The following is a 16,730-nucleotide window of genomic DNA, read 5'->3' as shown; positions in this document are numbered from 1 at the left end:
GGGCAATAATATTATAGGATCTACAGATTTGTTACTTTTGTGATTATTAAACAGAGACTGAATGCCTACAGATGAGCAGAAGCAGGGGGATCAGACTAGTTAACTCCTCTCCTAACTCTAACGAAATCTGAAATGACACATGACCTCTGTGGCTGAAAGAAGGAGGCAAAGCCCACAGATGTTCCAAGCAGCGCTCAGAAATCCAAAAAAGACAAAACGTTTCTCTGTGCTCCTGCCTGTACAAATTGCCTGCAGGGTGTTTCAAGAGAGAGCTGGAATGTCTTTGTCAGACCGCTCACGCTCAGCTGCCTGTGCTCAGGAGATGGGCTTTAAACAGACATGGAAAAAAACCCACATGCTCTGAACCTATAGAAGACCGGGTTGAAACTTTATTCTGTGAGGGTGAAATACCTTCCCGGTGAGCTTCAGAAAGTTAATTTTGGATCGTTCCAGCTTAGAAGTGGTTACTTTTCACTCCTTAAAACGGTAGGGGAGGATCAACCATCTATTCCAGCTGCTTTAGGGCTGGTGAGCCTGGCCCATATCTCTGTTTTACAGCAAATTAGTTTCTGAAGGTAATAGTTTAAAAAATACAGGAGAAGCCTATAGTTGTTTTATATTTATATAGAGCAAATTGAAACAGACTGATAGGTAGGATTCAAAGTTGCAAAAAAAAGCCAGCAATAACACTAAATACATCTTGCCAGCTTTGCCCGAATTTAAGGATAAACTGAAAATGTGTGTGTAGTAGAGAAAGGTCAAACTTTCAAAGATATTTGCTTCTAAGGATTTTAGCCTTAATGTCTAACGAATGAGCACAAGGTATGTTTGATGAACAAAATACTAGACGTGGAGTTCAGTGCGTCAGCTGCAGCATCCAAGTCAGCAGCATGATCTTAGTATATCCTTAGAAGCTGTGCTCTCATGTATTGCTAGCAATTAGGTCACAACCAGGGCAGTGGGGAAGTTTGATAGAGCTCTATATTTATAAATTCAGCATTACATTACCAGACTGAGTGCCTTCAGATGTATGGAAATAATGCACAGCCGGAGTTTGAGCTGTGTGTCCCTGGTCAGAAGTTCCCAGTTGTGGGAACTTTGTGTTCAGCTTACTGTTTGCTTGTTTTCATTTAAGAAGAGCCACCTTAAATCTGCCTACAGCAAAAAGTGCCTCTGAAGCTTGGTGACAGCCTCTGGCTAGGTATGTAGTGTGTACGATGGCTGATGCAGTAGCCAGTGCCTGAGAACCATCTGCAAATTAGCAGAGATGCCAGGGACTTAATTGTGCATAAACCTTCAAAAGATGAAAAGCTGAAAGAATGTATTATACAAACTAAAATTGTTTGTTGAAGAGAGGGTCTGGGAGAAAATAGCAGCTCACCCTAATCAGAAGTGTCACAAATCCCCGAGATACCAACAGGCAAAGGCAGGAAGCAAATCTTGCTCTGGTGTCAGTGAGATCCTCAGTGTGTATGTACTGGGGACGCAGAACAAGCAGAGGTGCAGAGAAGGAAAAATCATTTACCACATTTTCTCCTGCACAGAGGTGTTTAATTTTGCAGTATAGTGAATTCAGTACTGAGTTTTGAAAGGCTTTTTGATGACAATATGGTAGCCCAAACCTGAGGTCCGCCTGCAGAGCATGTCTCCCAGTTCAGGATGGTCCCACCCAGCGCTGGCTGCATGCAGCATCTCTTCCTCCTCTTAACTCCAGCCACATCAGCAGTATGGCAGCAACTGAGGGCTTGTATGTGGCGTTCCCTCTGGCTTATCCCACTTGCAGGGTGCTGCATGGATCAGTGGTGGCATTGCCAAAGCCCAGGGAGTGCAGCCAGGCTGGGCATGAGCATCACGCTAGGACAGTGGTGGCCTCACCTCTGCAGGACACCTGGAGAAGCATGTCTTGCTAGCGTCTGTAAAAATTCATTGCTTTCCTGCCCACAAAAATGATGCTTTTTCATTACTAAATCTCCTAAAATACCATTCCCTAAAATTCCCTAAAATCTCCTAAAATACCATTCCCTAAAATACCATTCTGATCTTGTACAAGTGGTACCTTTACTGAGGCACAGTGTGTGCTGGTGTCAGGGAGCCGTAATCGGGATCCTTAAATAGTTACGAGTTTGACCTCTTTTCGCATACAGCTTTTATACAATGTGTATTTTATAATCACATGCTGTTCGCAGAATTAACTTGTTCGCGTTTCCTAACCACTCCTGCTGGAAATAAATCCTCTGACTTCTTTCAGCAAGTTTATTTCGGACCGAGAAAGCAGAAGAAGTCTCACAAACAGCCACCTGGAGAAGAAGAAGTGTGATGAATATGTAAGTCCTTCTTGCTGGTCTTCCCTGTCAAAATGACCTGTACATTGTGCGTTGGGAGGGCCTTTAGACGTGGTCTTGAAAAAGTGCTGGTTCAGGAAAGAGAAGTCCCTAGGCCTGTGCTGGGCAGGAGGCCATGGTGGTTCCTCATGGCCTCGCAATATATCACTCATGTACCTAAGATGTCCCACAGGCGTGGTGAGAGATGGATTTTAAAACTGAAAGTGTATGAGTTGTATGTTGCCCACGTATTTACTGGAATTTAGGAAATCTGTAGGACAGCAATCAGAATATAGCCGTGAAAAAGTTTGGTGGCTTTTTTTTTTCTTTCAAACCTCGCAGTTTTTACTAATTTGCTCCCACAGCAGTAGATACTTCTATCTGATATATCATATACCCTGCAAGTTGAAGTGTAACGGCATTTCTGTGCTCTGTTCCAAGCTGTTGCTGACCTGTGAACCTCTATTTCTCCAGATTCCAGGAACGACTTCTCTGGGAATGTCCGTCTTCAACCTCAGCAATGCCATCATGGGCAGTGGCATTCTAGGCCTCGCTTTTGCATTGGCCAACACAGGAATTCTCCTTTTTTTGTAAGTGTGAGCGGGTTGAGGATCTGATCTCTCTGCAATGCGAGTGCAGTGATTGATGGTCCGTTTGAAATGCACTGTGTTATTTCCCTACATGAAGTCGCCAACCTGTATAAGTAGCTTGGAGTTCAGAGTACTGGTGGATGGTCAGTTGTTTCGCTATCTATATTAGCTACGTGTTTCAAACATATTTTTTTTCAGTCAAAGTGGTGGGGGGAAATAGCCACTAGTTGTGCTTCTGGAGCAAATTATGTCCATGCCGTTGACTACTGACCTGAGCCTAGCCAGGGATTTTTCCTATGGTCTAGAATCTACACACACATTGAAAACAGCAAATTTATTCAGTAGTAATACTTGCAGTGTGATAGTACCTACTTCTTACTTGTGTCACAGGTTCTCTACAGCTTTCAGCAAAGCATGGTGCAATATCTACCTTTTTGACCAAGAAAAAAGAATATTTGTATTCTTTTAAATGTTGTGTATAGTGTTTTCATCTCACTCCCACAGTTTCTTCTGTTTCTTATATGAGAGTCCTTATTAGCCAACATAAATACAGCCAAGATTTGAGTATAAAAAAGAGTTGAGGTAGAGTACTTAACTCCACCAAAAAAGAGGCATTTCATAAAACAGAATTTTATAGTTTAAAAATGAAACAGTGCCAATGAATGAGTAAGACACAGAATACTGTGTTATTCTGGTTTGCAGTATGAGACATTTCATTGTGAAAAGTGATTGTTAAGAAATCAGTTGGGAATTGTGTGCAGAATCCAGTAATAAATGTTCATTGAGGGAAGAAATACAATAATTTACAATATTTGAGAGCTGTTCAACATGGTTATTAAGTTTACAGATCACTCTACAGAGGTGTCATTTCCTGAATGTCAGAACCTAAAAATCTAGAACTTATGTTATTTCTTAGGGTTTTTTTGAAAATATATAATATGAGCCCTGCGTATAACAGAATGGATGGTCAAGGTGGTATGTATAGCCATCTGCTCTGAGGTTTCATGCCAGCATAGCTACATCCATGCTGCTAGAGTACAGTTTGCTGTGGTTGGGAGTGGCTGGGAATAATCCAAGGAATTAATTGACTTACATTAAGAATGTACAAAGTCTCATAATTGTGTTGCAACTAAGCTAGGCTATAAAGTAGATGGACTCTAATTTAGATCTTTTTTTATTTTATGCAGAGGGACTGAGTTTATTTAATATTTAATATTAATATTAATTTATTTATTTATTTTTTGTTTTTCTTTTTTTAACCAGCATACGGTAGTAACCTGTTTATGATTCTCCACCCATGCTCTCTGATAAGCAAACCTCAGAGGGCACAGACTGGGGTTTGTAAAAACTGCTGTAACCAAAAAAGTCACCTCTGCTCAGCCTTGTTACCTCTTCTAGGAGACCAGTGTCTCAGCTAAAGAACAGTAACTTTTTACATCTACTCTACAAGAGGAGATTATAGAGCACCTTCAACTTCACCCTCAATTGCTTTAGTTTTCCATAAGTAATCTCATCCTCTTCTCTCTCTCTCTCTCAGCGAACAGTTTTTCATGAGAGTTTAAGTGAAATGCATTTGCTCTAAAGGATATAAAAAGGCAGTTTCTTATAAGTGAAGTAGATCAGATAAGTGGTGTGAACACTAGCAAAACTTCAAACAACTTGTGGTGGAAACTAGGCTAGTCTTGGTCCGAGTAGTGAGTGTATAGCTGTGTACCACCTAGCTGTACAAAAAACCACCAAAGCTGATAGCTGGGTAGAGGTTTTATATAGTAAATAACAGCATTATTCTCTACAGAATTAGACTGTGTGGGTTTAAGTGAGGGTAATTGTTTTTGTTAGTTTTATAATGCCTTTAGATCTGTTGGCTTGGAGATAGATCAGCCTGCTGAGATGAAAGGTAAGGAAGCTAGCAGGACCTTTCTGACAGGGCAAGCAGAGATTTTGCCTTTGAAGCCTGGAGATACAGCATCTTAATGTGCTGTCTGTAGTTATGCCTGAAAATTGAACTGCTTTAAATTGTCCTTTCACCATGCAATAGACTCGTAGTTAAAGCTAGACCATTATTTTTATATTTTTGTTCACACTCTCGGTCAGTGCATTTTTCCCACAAATGTATGGTTCTTCTGTCTCTGTCCCAGGCAGATCTTAGAACCATTTCTGCTTTACAAGTGATAAAAGATTAAGTCCTAGCATGAATTTGATTTCTTTTTGCCCATGAGAAAGCACTTACATTCATTGCTCTAGAACAGCAGAAATCTGGAAAGTGTCTAGTTTGCTTTGTCCAGGTCATCTGTCTGCCAGTACTGGCTCGCACCATCTCTGAAAAATAGAAAGCAGAGGAGGAAGAACTGAAGGAGCATTTTCAGCTCAAAGCAGACCCAAGCTGATTTCCACTCTCACAATTTTTATGCTACTTGAGTGTGAAATGTGCACCCACTGCACCAGGATCAGTTCAGGTCCTATATTCTTGGCGTAAGACGTACAAAATAAATATGATGATGGGTATGTACTGTCACATAATATTTGCATAGCTGATTGCCATAGTAAAGCGTCACGCTTTTTACGCAAAACAGCTGAGGAACTCAGAGGAACTTAATCCTAATATTTTTAGTAACCACAACCTAGACCAAAGAAGAACGTCCTTTCTTGTGTGAAAAAAAAGGGCAGAAAGCCTTCTTGCTGCATAAGGATGTCACAAAAGGCTCGGGGAGATACAGAAGGGCCAGGCCAGCTAGGAATGGCAGGAGCACTCGTAGGTAGCTCACCCTGCCGGTGGTTTCACCCACCGCAGAGCGATGGATTGCGCTGCAGAGACATGTGGGCTGCCCAAGTGTGAGGTGCCTTCAGCCCATACTTAGCCCCACAGTGCATGGGGTCTGAAAAACCCTTCTGAGACACAGAGCTTGTTGGATGAGGTGTGGTGTGAGGCGACAGATGAAGTTTCACTCTGCTTTCTGCGGCCGCCTCTGGTGAGGCCGGCTGGAAGCTGTCACCAGGCTGGGTGACCTGTGGTGGCATGGCCCTGCTCCGCCTCGCTCCTCCGCGCCCCATGCCCTGTGGGGTTCGGAGCTACTCCGTGCAGAAGGCAGGGGGCTGCACAAGCCCCCCGGGCCTGCAGCCTGAACTCCACGGAGGGATGGGGACAGTAGGTGTTTGAGCCAGCTTGGTAATGTGGCAGCTGTGAGCAAACAGCAGCGGTGTCGCAGGAACAGTTTGTTCTTCCTAGCACTGTATCGGTCCCCTGCCCTAAACTGTTTATTCTGGATTTGTTGGGGGAGGTGAGCTCTGCATGTGCTGATTGCTTGCAGAGCTGCCAGCACTGCTTTAAAAGTAGGCAAAATAATAAGTATTGAGACGACAGCGCGAGCTACCCCGCTTCTGTTTTGAATTTGCGCGAGGCGAGTGGCAGGGACATTTCCTTTCCTTTCCAAGGGGCGGTTCTGGCGCGAGTATCCCTGTCCGCACCGCAGTCCTAACACAAACAAGTTCCTCATGCAGTGCTAAGGAGAACGCCAAGCATCTCCGTGCGGGTCCTACGGGGAGCTAAGGACAACAGATCAGACAAATACCTGGCTGCTCGGGGGTGTTATTTTTGCCGCTGCGAAGACTCCATGAGCTCAGTGCCTGCAGAACGGGAGCTTTTAATATTAAAATAGACTTGGTGCTGGCTTGTGAAGCCAGGGCCACTTGGGGCTGGGAGTGACTCAGCCTGGCTGCCGTGGCTGCGAGCACCATGCCTCCACGCAGACAGGGGCGTAGCGGGTCTGGAGGGGACGTGGGCAGCAGCAGGGCTTAGCAAGTCTTTAAAAAATGGAGCAGAGTGACCTCAGCCAGTGCAAGCTCCTTTCCCCTCACCTCCCCAAGGAGAAAAACCCTTTGGGCTGTACGAGAAGCGTGGTGTTGCTGTCAACCATTTCTCCACAAAAGAGCAGTTCCTTCTACCACCTCCCAGCTCCTCCGGCCCTAAGAAACTAGTGGGTCGGTATTTGGCACTAAAGTGTTTCTAGTCCAAAACGGTAAAAAAGGGGAGGGAGGAGGCTTCTTATCCTGATCCTTCTACGTGTTCCTATGAAAAAGATGCGTTGCAGCCTATCTGTGGCAGCAGCATGTTTTCTGTTAAATTTTAGGCTTGTTTTCCTCGGTGTCCCAAGGGTAGTTGTCATAATAAAGAGAGGAATTGCCAACAGATTGTCTGAATGCTCTTCACACACATCATGAAAACATCATCAGGTCTTTGTGTGTCAGTGTCAGAGGGGAAGGCACACATAGTGCTTGGCTTAAAGACATAGAGCAATGAGCAAATGTGTTTTTATGCACTTAGCCCCCGGCACTGACTAATTATCATTTGTGCCAGCAAGTTCCCTACACAAACAGTTCAGTCATTGCTTCCTGCAATTCTTCTATGTGCGAAGTCAAACTATGGATCACGGCAGAACGGGGAGTGACATCAGTGAGGGAACACCTGTCCCTTCCTGGATGAAGCGTAAGCCTTTGCTTTCTGCCTTACTTGCAGGAGAAGACAGCCTGTGAGTGGTGAGGGGATAGGTGCAGGCTCAGCCGTCTCCATGCCTAACATCTAAAGCCCAGAGGCCCCAACCCTTGGGATCACTCATTGCGAGGACACGGACAGAACTGAAGCTAGAGACCACATTATTCATTGAGCTGAGTTCACATTCAGGTCCTTTTTGCCTGTGGAGGGCTGGATGGAGCAAGACATCTCTGGGTGGTATTAACCTCCCTCCCCTTCCCACTCCTTCGGCACTGGGAGGCACATAGAAAGCCATCGAGGCACCCCTCTGATGGCATGTGACACGTGTCTTGGGAAGAGATGCTTGCATCTGGCATGGAAAGCTTTAAATAGAGGACTTCCTTCTGAAATTTTTACTCAGGTTCCAGAAAAAATGCTTTAGACTGGGTAGTGAGGAATATACCTGGCTCATCCCTGCTCTGATTAAATCCTAATTCCTATATGATGAGACATCTTCATTCTTGCTTCCCTCAACAAGGAAGGGTATAACTCAGTAACAGGCTGCATTTTTTCTAAGCTTTACTTGGTTGAATTCCTCTGCATACAAGGCTTTATAGCTCCTCTCTAGTCTGGTGGAACTGCAAACAGCATGTTAATCACTCTTGTTTATAGGGCTTTTTGCATTCTCAGAAGATTATAAAAAATATCTTGGCATCAATGGGGATATGACCCAACGTGTAAAATATTGCAATGTTAGAGCTCTGCTTTTACAGTAAGCTTTATCTTTCATTCTTTTGTAGGCTGCTTTTGATTTCCGTGACATTGCTGTCTATTTATTCAATATATCTCCTGTTGGTGTGTTCAAAGGAAACAGGTAATCTAAGATGTTACTGTACCATTTCAGTGGACTTGTAAGGAATAAGAGGTAAAAAGTGCTCAGAATAAGGCCAGGTACTTTGTGAAAGACAGAGTTTCTATCACCTTGCTGACACAAAAGAAAGTCCTAAAAAATTGTGGGTCAGAAGCCCAGAATTAAAAATAATGTATGTCATGGCAAAGGAGAATGACAGCTGACCATCACTGTAAAGAGAAAAAAATCAAGCCAACAAGTGGATTCTGCTGCAAGGAAATGTTTTTAGTGAGCTAGAAGAAACAGCTCAAATAGTTTCTTTGCATTACAAAATCAATTTCAAATGAAATGTAGTGAATCTCTGCCTATCCAGGTAAGCCAGCTTACTTGGAAATACAGCTCGTTGTTAACAGCTAGTGTGAAATTCATGAGTTTTCCTAGAAGAAAATAAAAAAAAACAGTTCCTCCACAGAGAGTAGTATAACTCTAAGTAAAACACATTTCTAAACACAGAAATTAGAAGTTGTCTACAGTGTTAAAGAGGCTTTGTGCTCTAAGTCAAGAGTCTCTTTGAGTAACAACCGCTGAAGACATATTTTTAAAATTATCTGTGCATAAGAACACTGTCGTATTTTAATACGTAATTTGGATGCACATGAGTTATTATTATAGTGTGTGCAAAGGCAGCAACTACTTATTTAAACTAGGTGTGAAGGCCTAATTGTTGACACATTTGTGCCCTCTTAGTTCCCAAAATCTAAGCCCTGGTTTCTGTGCTGCTGGATCACTGATACATCATTACAACTAAGCTCAAAGTTATTGTTTATACAAGCTTTAAACAAGAAATGCCAGCTATAAGGAAATGTAGAGAAAAACAAACAATGAGATCCATTTTTAAAATAATCTGTTCACTGTAACATCTGCAGTATTTCTCTTTCTGTTCTTGTGATTCTCACCATCTTCACAATATCCAGTCTTTTTTTTCTCCGCCTGAATCACAGCCAAGGAAAAAAAAAGCATTTAACAGAAACACAATCCAATTAATAGAGGAGTTTCTCAAGCTTGACAGATACTTTTTAGTTATAATTTACACTGTTCCCTGCTTTTACCAAAAACATACCACATTTGAGAATTCACAAGTTAAGGCATCATCATTAAAAACTACAAATCATCCTGTGAACTAGTGGCTGCCTTCATTTGTATCATTTAGTCAAACCAAGCAGAATTACAGAGTTGCAGTCTGGTGTCTGTTGTGGCCAGGCTGCCAGTACTGGCTTGTGGTCCCTGCTGTACTGAATTTGGACTGGAGAGAAGGCCTTCAACCTTTCTCTCATTGAGACTGCAAAGCTAATATGCCAGAACTTAAAATGCCACTAGGTGTATAGATGGACTCATTAAGGGGGTGTAAAAGCCTCGTGAAAAGCCTCAGTCTCATAAATGATTGGTAGCCAAAGACAGCATTTATAGATACCAAAAAAACATTGCTCCATAAGTTTCAGCCCTAGCAATTACAAGAAAGCTTTCTATTTAGTAACAATGGAAAGATATAGTTGTACAGAGGAAAGGTTAGTGGGAAAGGAATCACAAGCGGTTTGACTCAACAGCTTTTGCTGGTGAATTCTTTACCTTTCTCCTCATTTCTTTTAACACAGGCTGCATGGTGTATGAAAAGCTTGGTGAGCAGGTCTTTGGCACCCCAGGGAAAATGATTGTCTTTGGATCTACATCTCTTCAGAACGTTGGAGGTAAAGGAGATGAGGGATATTAAATCAAAACAAAAACAAACAAACAATAGGGGAAGATCTTAAAAATGTTATGCCTTCTAACCAGACAGGTTCCCCATTCTCTTTGTAATGTCTTGGGATCCTCATGCTCCTCTGTATTGGTCTCAATAGCATTTTGCGTGCAGCCCTTTCACGATGCTGTATTACTGAATGATTGGTATTTTACAGTCAGTTACAGTTCTCAGACTTCTATCATTAGAATTTGATGTGGGAAAATGTTCATGATGCTTCTATGTACTTATTCTACAAAATATGTCATCTGTTTTCTAAAGTGATTCTCTTGTTCCACCAGCGATGTTGAGCTATCTCTTCATAGTCAAAAATGAGCTGCCTTCTGCCATAAAGTTTCTAATGGGAAAAGAAGAAACTTTTTCGTAAGTCGAATATATTTTGGGGATTAGATTACAGAATTTAACATTGTCTAGGTAGTCTTGAGCATATGTTTATAAAAACCCTTAAGTAGATCACAGGAATATCTCAGTGGATTCATAAAATACTAGAAAACTTTGCAAAAGACAAGGGGATGGATAGGAAATTAAAGGTGAAGTCATCAGTAGTTACTCTCTTTGCACACCAGATTTTTGTGCAGAATTACAAGTTTTGTCTTTTACAGTGTAGGGCAAAACTTAAATGTATTGGGAACAATGCAAGTTTAAGATATTATATTTTTACTTGCATTTTTAACATCTTACAGGACTTTTTTGCCCCTGAAGAAAATTGTTCTATACTAATATATGACAAAGGCAGAATATTATACTTAGATTTCTGCCAGTTGTCACTCCTTGACATTTACCAGCTTCTTTAGTAGAGGGATGGTATTTCTTTATAGTAATAAATATCCTTTACACAGGATTATATGATGTATTGTAGAGCACAAAGAGGAAGGTAGAGATCCCTTTCCTCAGGTTTTCATACTAAACAAAGCAGTGAAAGTACATCACACAGAACACCAATAGTGCTGCGTCTGAGGCAGAGCAGTGCCATGTTTTAAGAGCTGGATGCCGAACGACTCTGGTACTCTGCAAAGTTCAGATGTGGCCCCTATCTCTCCTTCCATAGTGTAAGGATACGGAAGATGCTTCTGTAATTGCAGCAAAGAGGATGACTGAGTGTGAGGAAAACCAGAGAGGGTTTAAAGTGTGTTCACGGTACTTTTTTAATGTTTTATACAGGGCATGGTACGTGGATGGGCGGATTCTTGTTGTTACAGTGACGTTTGGTATCATCCTCCCTTTATGTCTCCTTAAGAACTTAGGTAAGATGTAAATGCCATTGTGAGTATAAAATACAGGAGCCCAGACATTGTGCCTCTGACAGCCACACTGGCAACTCAAATATAATAAAAAAATTGTGCTCTCATTGTAATTTAAGCAGCCTCTCTGGTCCAGGAAGAAGCTGTGTTTTGAGCGTCTTGGAAAAAAGAAGGCCTAAATTTTTACAGCAGTTGAACTCAGTATAAACCAGCCTCATCCACATAATTAGGGAAATAGATTTTAAAAAATATGGTTAAGAGGGTGTTTATTTCATAAGGTGACTGACTCTACTGTATGTGTGGCCTGTAAAAATATATTCACAAACAAACTGTAAGATTATAAAAAATTGCTTATTTTTCTATCAGCATTGAAATTTTCAGTGGTTGGGTTAATTGGAGGTATTGGCTTTGTAAGTAAGGTGTGTATAGAGAACCACATTTCCAAATACGTTTGAGTCCACAGAGATGCCAGATGGTGCACTATGTGTGTTTTAAAGCCATGTAACAAGTTTTGGCACTGAATTCCTCTTGGGATCTTCCTTTTGAGAAACTAACCCATAGTAAGCTCACATTTCTCTGCATAGTGGGGAATCTGGGTCATGTTCTGATTGCAATTTCACATTTTCAAGTATGTTTCAATTACCACAGCCCCTTTCAAAAGTAAAATTAGTTAAACTACTGTAACGATTACCTTTGGGAAGGAAGGTGTGTGTCACATTGGTTAGATCAAAGCCCTGGTCTGTCTGAAAGCCGGAGGCTTGCAACATGGAAGGCTCCCACACCAACCAGGAATGCTTTTGTCCTGCCCAGAAGCTTGTAATACATATTAAATGTATAATGCATTTTAATTCTTCATTAAGTAGAGAATTAAAAAGCAAGATACGGCTAATAAAATAACCTTGTGTAAGATTTCTTTTTAATTTATTTCAGGGTATCTTGGCTATACCAGTGGATTTTCATTAAGCTGCATGGTATTTTTCCTCATAGTGGTAAGTTAAGCTTGGTCTCTTCATTGGATTAGTCACTTGATAGCATATTCAGAATTTCTTAATTCAATTAGAATTTGCTTTTTAGTATTATTCTTAACGGCTGTTTTCTGCTTTTGCCCTAGGTTATTTACAAGAAGTTTCAAATTCCCTGTTACGAATTGGAGCTAAATGCAACATCACCTATCCTATCAAATAGCTCAGCACATGAGCATATGTGTAAGCCAAAGTATGTTATCTTTAATTCCAAGGTATGTTTCTTTTTATGATACTTACTTTTGATTCACATAATACATGCACCTACACTCCATGTCCTTAATCAGCTCAGCACCACGTAGGGCCTGCCCCTCCATGCTTCCACACGTGCTCCGATGGCGAATGCACAATGGGAGTCCTTGCCCGGTCTTATGGAGGAGCCATAAACACCTGTAGCTCCTTGCAGTCTTGCTCTGCTGCTCCGTTCCCCAGGAAGCTGAGATAGGCTGAGCTGCCTTGGTAGTACGTGTGCTAAGGCTGCGAGCCGGAGTTGCCACCGGACAACAAATGCTTTGTTTAGGAGAGTTTTCCTTTCTGCTGCTTCTTACTGTCTGTGCTGCGACTGAGTTCTTAGGCTGTGGTTCAGCAGACACTGTAAGCCTGCATCCAAAGGCCAGAAGTAATCTGTCTGTCCTTCTGTGCACAAACCACTTCTTTGTGACAGGGTATGTGTTTTTATAGCCATATGGTGAACTGGATCAGGAAAAGGATACAGTTGAAAGCTAATCCAGCAAAAATTTGATTGCCTTTCAGCTGGATGCTTTCCTTGATCGCCACACAGCTGCACAAAAAGTTGTGCCAAGAGAGTGCGAAAGAGCAACTGGCTGTAGCTGTGGGAGCAGGAGGATTGCTTCTTCCAGCTGTGCCGGTTTGCAGTGATCCTTGCACGGCACCTTATCCAGTAGGGCAGGGTCCTCGGATTGTCACCATTGCGTTCATAGAGAATGCGTATGTATAGTATATGCCTGAAAAAATTAAGCTTTTTTAAAAATTCATCCTACCTGCCTAAGTCCAAGAAATCAATGTGAACTAATTTGAGCACTTTTCTTCAGTTGTGGGCAGCGATCGGCCCAGAGCCAGTGTGACTGACCAAGAAGTAGTCAACTTGGTGTGCAGTAGCGACATGGGAGTAGGTACATTTTAGATAGATAGTGACAAAAGGCAATCTTACTCTCCTGAAGTAAGCGTCAGTGTTTACCTCAGAGTCAATAGATACCATCAGAAGGATCGGTCCATCTGAATGAGGCACGCTGGACCTGAGCTTTAGAGATTTGCTTTCAGGGCCAAGAGTTTGCCAATCAATTTAGCAATTTAGATGTGTGAGAGGAGATCCAGTTTCACGGGATCACAGAATGGCTGAGGCTGGAAGGGACCTCTGGAGGCCATCTGGTCCAACCCCCTGCTAACTCAGGGGCACCTAGAGCAGGTTGACCAGGACCACGTCCAGATGTCTTCTGGGTATCTCCAAGAGTGGAGACTCCACATCAGCAGTGTGCTGGAAGTGAGTGAGAGAAGGCAGCACAGGTCTGGCTATGGAAGGACCACCAGAGAGCAAGTATGCTTTCTCAGTCTCACGGGGTGGGGACATACCCCACTGGGCAGCTCCAGGACTGCTTCTGTGGCAATGGTTGTCCTGTGGCCAGCGTGAGGAAAACTCACAGCACCAGGGAGAGCTGCCCATAGGGATCAACTCATTTTATCCTCCCAGGAGGACCTGTTTTTCATGTGATCTCAGCTCGTACCGGTTTCCTGGGGAGAATGGAAGTGCTTGAGCTCTGAGATCGTTCATAAAGTTTGGCCAAATGGTGACCACTGAAACCCGCTCAGACTCTTGGTTGAGCAGGGGGTGAGGTTCCCCTCAGAGGCCCTCTGCGCTTCGTAGTGACGTAACGGTCTCTCTCTTTCCCCAAGGAAAAGCATGCTCCCTCCACACTCCTCCTAGCCCTTTTGTTGGCCTGGGAAATGAAGGGGCTCAGTCTGGTACCTTGAAATATCCATTTATTTGTAAGTTCTGCATTCCTCTTCTCTTTTCTTACAGTCTGGATATGGGCTTCATCTTCAGGACTTCAGCCTTAGCACCACGGGTGCGCACCCCTCTCCATACCGAGGCAGGGTAGCGTAGCGGTGACCCACCATACGTCTGTCCCCCTTACACGTGGCGGTGTGCTAGTGTCGGTGGCAGTAGCTGGGCAGGGAGACCCATCCCAGGGAGCAAAACCCACAGCCGCGTGGCATCCACCACTGCGTGCTGAGGACAAAGTCAGGGCTGTGCTTGCATGACCAGCGCCAAGATGTCCTCCCATTGAAAGAGCGCTGCTCTCCATGTTTTGTTAAATACGTGCCAGTCGACAGGTCTCCTGCCTTCTCTAAATAGGGCTTTCAACGTTCAGTTGAAGAGTCCAGAGAGCTGGGAGCTGAGGTAGCTGAACACAGACCATGTCTTTATGACTCTGGGTAAAATACTTATTCTTCTTAACTTTTTGTCTGAAACTCTCTCTGAACAGACTGTGTATGCTTTGCCCACCATCGCTTTCGCGTTCGTGTGCCACCCGTCAGTCCTTCCAATTTACAGCGAACTTAAAGAGTAAGCCTTTCTCTTTTCTTTTTTTTTTCAGTTAATTGTTTTGCACTGTTTTGCATGGAAAATGTTAGTGCAGAGGTGCTCTGAGTCATTCGTGCCATTCGGAGGAGATATGCTTTAATAAAACCAAACAAGCCAGCGAGTGTGGCTGTCAGCTAGGAAATCTGGCCTCCCAGATGTGCCATTGGGGTGGAGGGAAGCTGAGGATAATGCAATACTTTGGGAGTTTTCTCTGGAAGTACACAGCAGCCTGGGGAGAGCCAAGTTGTGCCGACCGTTATTTTGCACAGGAGGGAGACGTGTGTTCAGCCCACGGCATTTGTTCCAGCGCAACTAAAAATCTGGTGCAATACCAGAAACAAAAATCGCTTTCAGCCTCGCCCGTGCTGCGACGCCGTCGCCAGGCCGGCTGGCTTGGTGCAGCCTCGGGCAGGGCTGCGGGGAGCTGGGGCCCGGCCACGCTGCGGCCTTGCTGGGGCCTGGCCTGGGGCCTGGGCCTGGGCAGGCGGGGGCGGCACCGGAGCAGGGGGTCGGGAACAGCCAGACCCCTGGGGACCCCCAGGGTGCCCTCAAAGCTGCGTGCTTTGAGTTTCACGTGGCTTCAGCAGGTGCTCAGGGGCCTGTTGAAGGCATCCCTGTGTGGATTTAAAAGCATATCTATTTTTATATACTATACTTTGTATATTTCAGAGCAAATATCTAAAAATGAAATGTTTACACTTAATCTATTTTGCTACAGTGGTCTGTATACACCTATTATTTCCTACCCATGGAGGATACAAATGTGTTGTTTTTTTCTGCAAACATTCAGAATGTTGTTGTTTTTTTTTTCTTTGTACACTTCTACTGTCCTTATATTTTGGCTTTTTAATTTAATTACTGAAGTGTTTAAGGGCTCTCCCTGCCCACTCAGCTTCGCCCTTCCCTCCGGTTACAAGAGTATGGCTGGGGAGCAGAGCCACAGGGTGGTCACAGCATGTCTTTACTTAAACTCCAAGGTCCATTGTCCCGCCTTTCTCTTCCCTATGCAGCTGTCAATTAATTCCTGTTTTAAATGAAAATGCATTCATGAGTCTCTGCAGAATTGATATGTTTATGCAAAGGCTTGATACATTTTTAAGCAGGTATTCAGAAACACAGTCCAACCATTTTATTTGTTCTCTTCTTTTCTTCTTTCCCCAGCCGTTCACAGAAAAAAATGCAGTTGGTTTCAAATATCTCATTTTTTGCCATGTTTGTGATGTACTTTATGACTGCCATATTTGGCTATTTGACTTTCTATGGTAAGTATGCAGACTTTACTGATCAAAGCAGAAAGGGAATACATGTGAAATCAGTAACAAATCCCAGCTGGAAAGAAAAGTCCGTTCACTTATATTAAAATACTTTTTCAAATAATTTTCCTTAGTGTTTTCATACTGAAGGTACAAATCCTTTCCTGTCTTTCCCCTGTGGATGACAAGCACAAGTGAAAGCAGTATTTACAAAAGGCATATTCAAAACATGAGGAAGAGATTTGTTTAGCAGAACTGGGGATTAGCTGGGCCCTACCAAGATTTTCATTCCAGAGTCCCTACCTGAATTTTGTGTGCCTTGGTAATAAGTGATGTGTGACTGGTTGTGCACATCTGTATAAAATGTGACAGGTTTGAGAGCAGGTCCTAGGAAATGGGTATCAAATGATCCTTCACAGCTTTTTCGCTTTCCTGTTGGTACTTTCATCATTGAGAGACAAAGGACCACATGTTTTTCCTGTGTCCCTAGGGTTCACTCCTTCAGGTGTTGGTTAAATAAATTGGCAGCAGAGGTGGGGAAGCTCAGAGACATGTCCCAGCTCTGCAGCTGAAGGATGGTTATTTCAG

General features: G+C 43.1%; 1 protein-coding gene across 2 annotated transcripts in view; it reads left to right on the top strand.

Moving 5' to 3' along the window:
- The window catches only part of SLC38A1 (solute carrier family 38 member 1), a 38,790-nt gene that overhangs the window by 12,472 nt on the left and 9,588 nt on the right, over positions 1-16,730 (top strand). For both annotated transcript variants that reach the window (XR_014577447.1, XM_083819373.1), the window contains exons 3-12: positions 2,249-2,324; positions 2,796-2,911; positions 8,180-8,253; positions 9,882-9,974; positions 10,306-10,387; positions 11,186-11,268; positions 12,196-12,254; positions 12,377-12,502; positions 14,792-14,871; positions 16,051-16,151. Coding sequence is in view for 1 of the 2 variants with exons in the window: in XM_083819373.1 (XP_083675499.1) it covers positions 2,249-2,324; positions 2,796-2,911; positions 8,180-8,253; positions 9,882-9,974; positions 10,306-10,387; positions 11,186-11,268; positions 12,196-12,254; positions 12,377-12,502; positions 14,792-14,871; positions 16,051-16,151 (890 nt within the window). In the remaining variant the exon portion in view is untranslated. The remainder of the gene's footprint in view (positions 1-2,248; positions 2,325-2,795; positions 2,912-8,179; positions 8,254-9,881; positions 9,975-10,305; positions 10,388-11,185; positions 11,269-12,195; positions 12,255-12,376; positions 12,503-14,791; positions 14,872-16,050; positions 16,152-16,730) is intronic.

The sequence above is a fragment of the Anser anser genome, assembly GCF_964211835.1.
Source record: "Anser anser genome assembly, chromosome: 1".
Taxonomy (NCBI): Eukaryota; Metazoa; Chordata; class Aves; order Anseriformes; family Anatidae; genus Anser; species Anser anser.
This window is presented reverse-complemented; position numbering and strand designations above follow the sequence as displayed.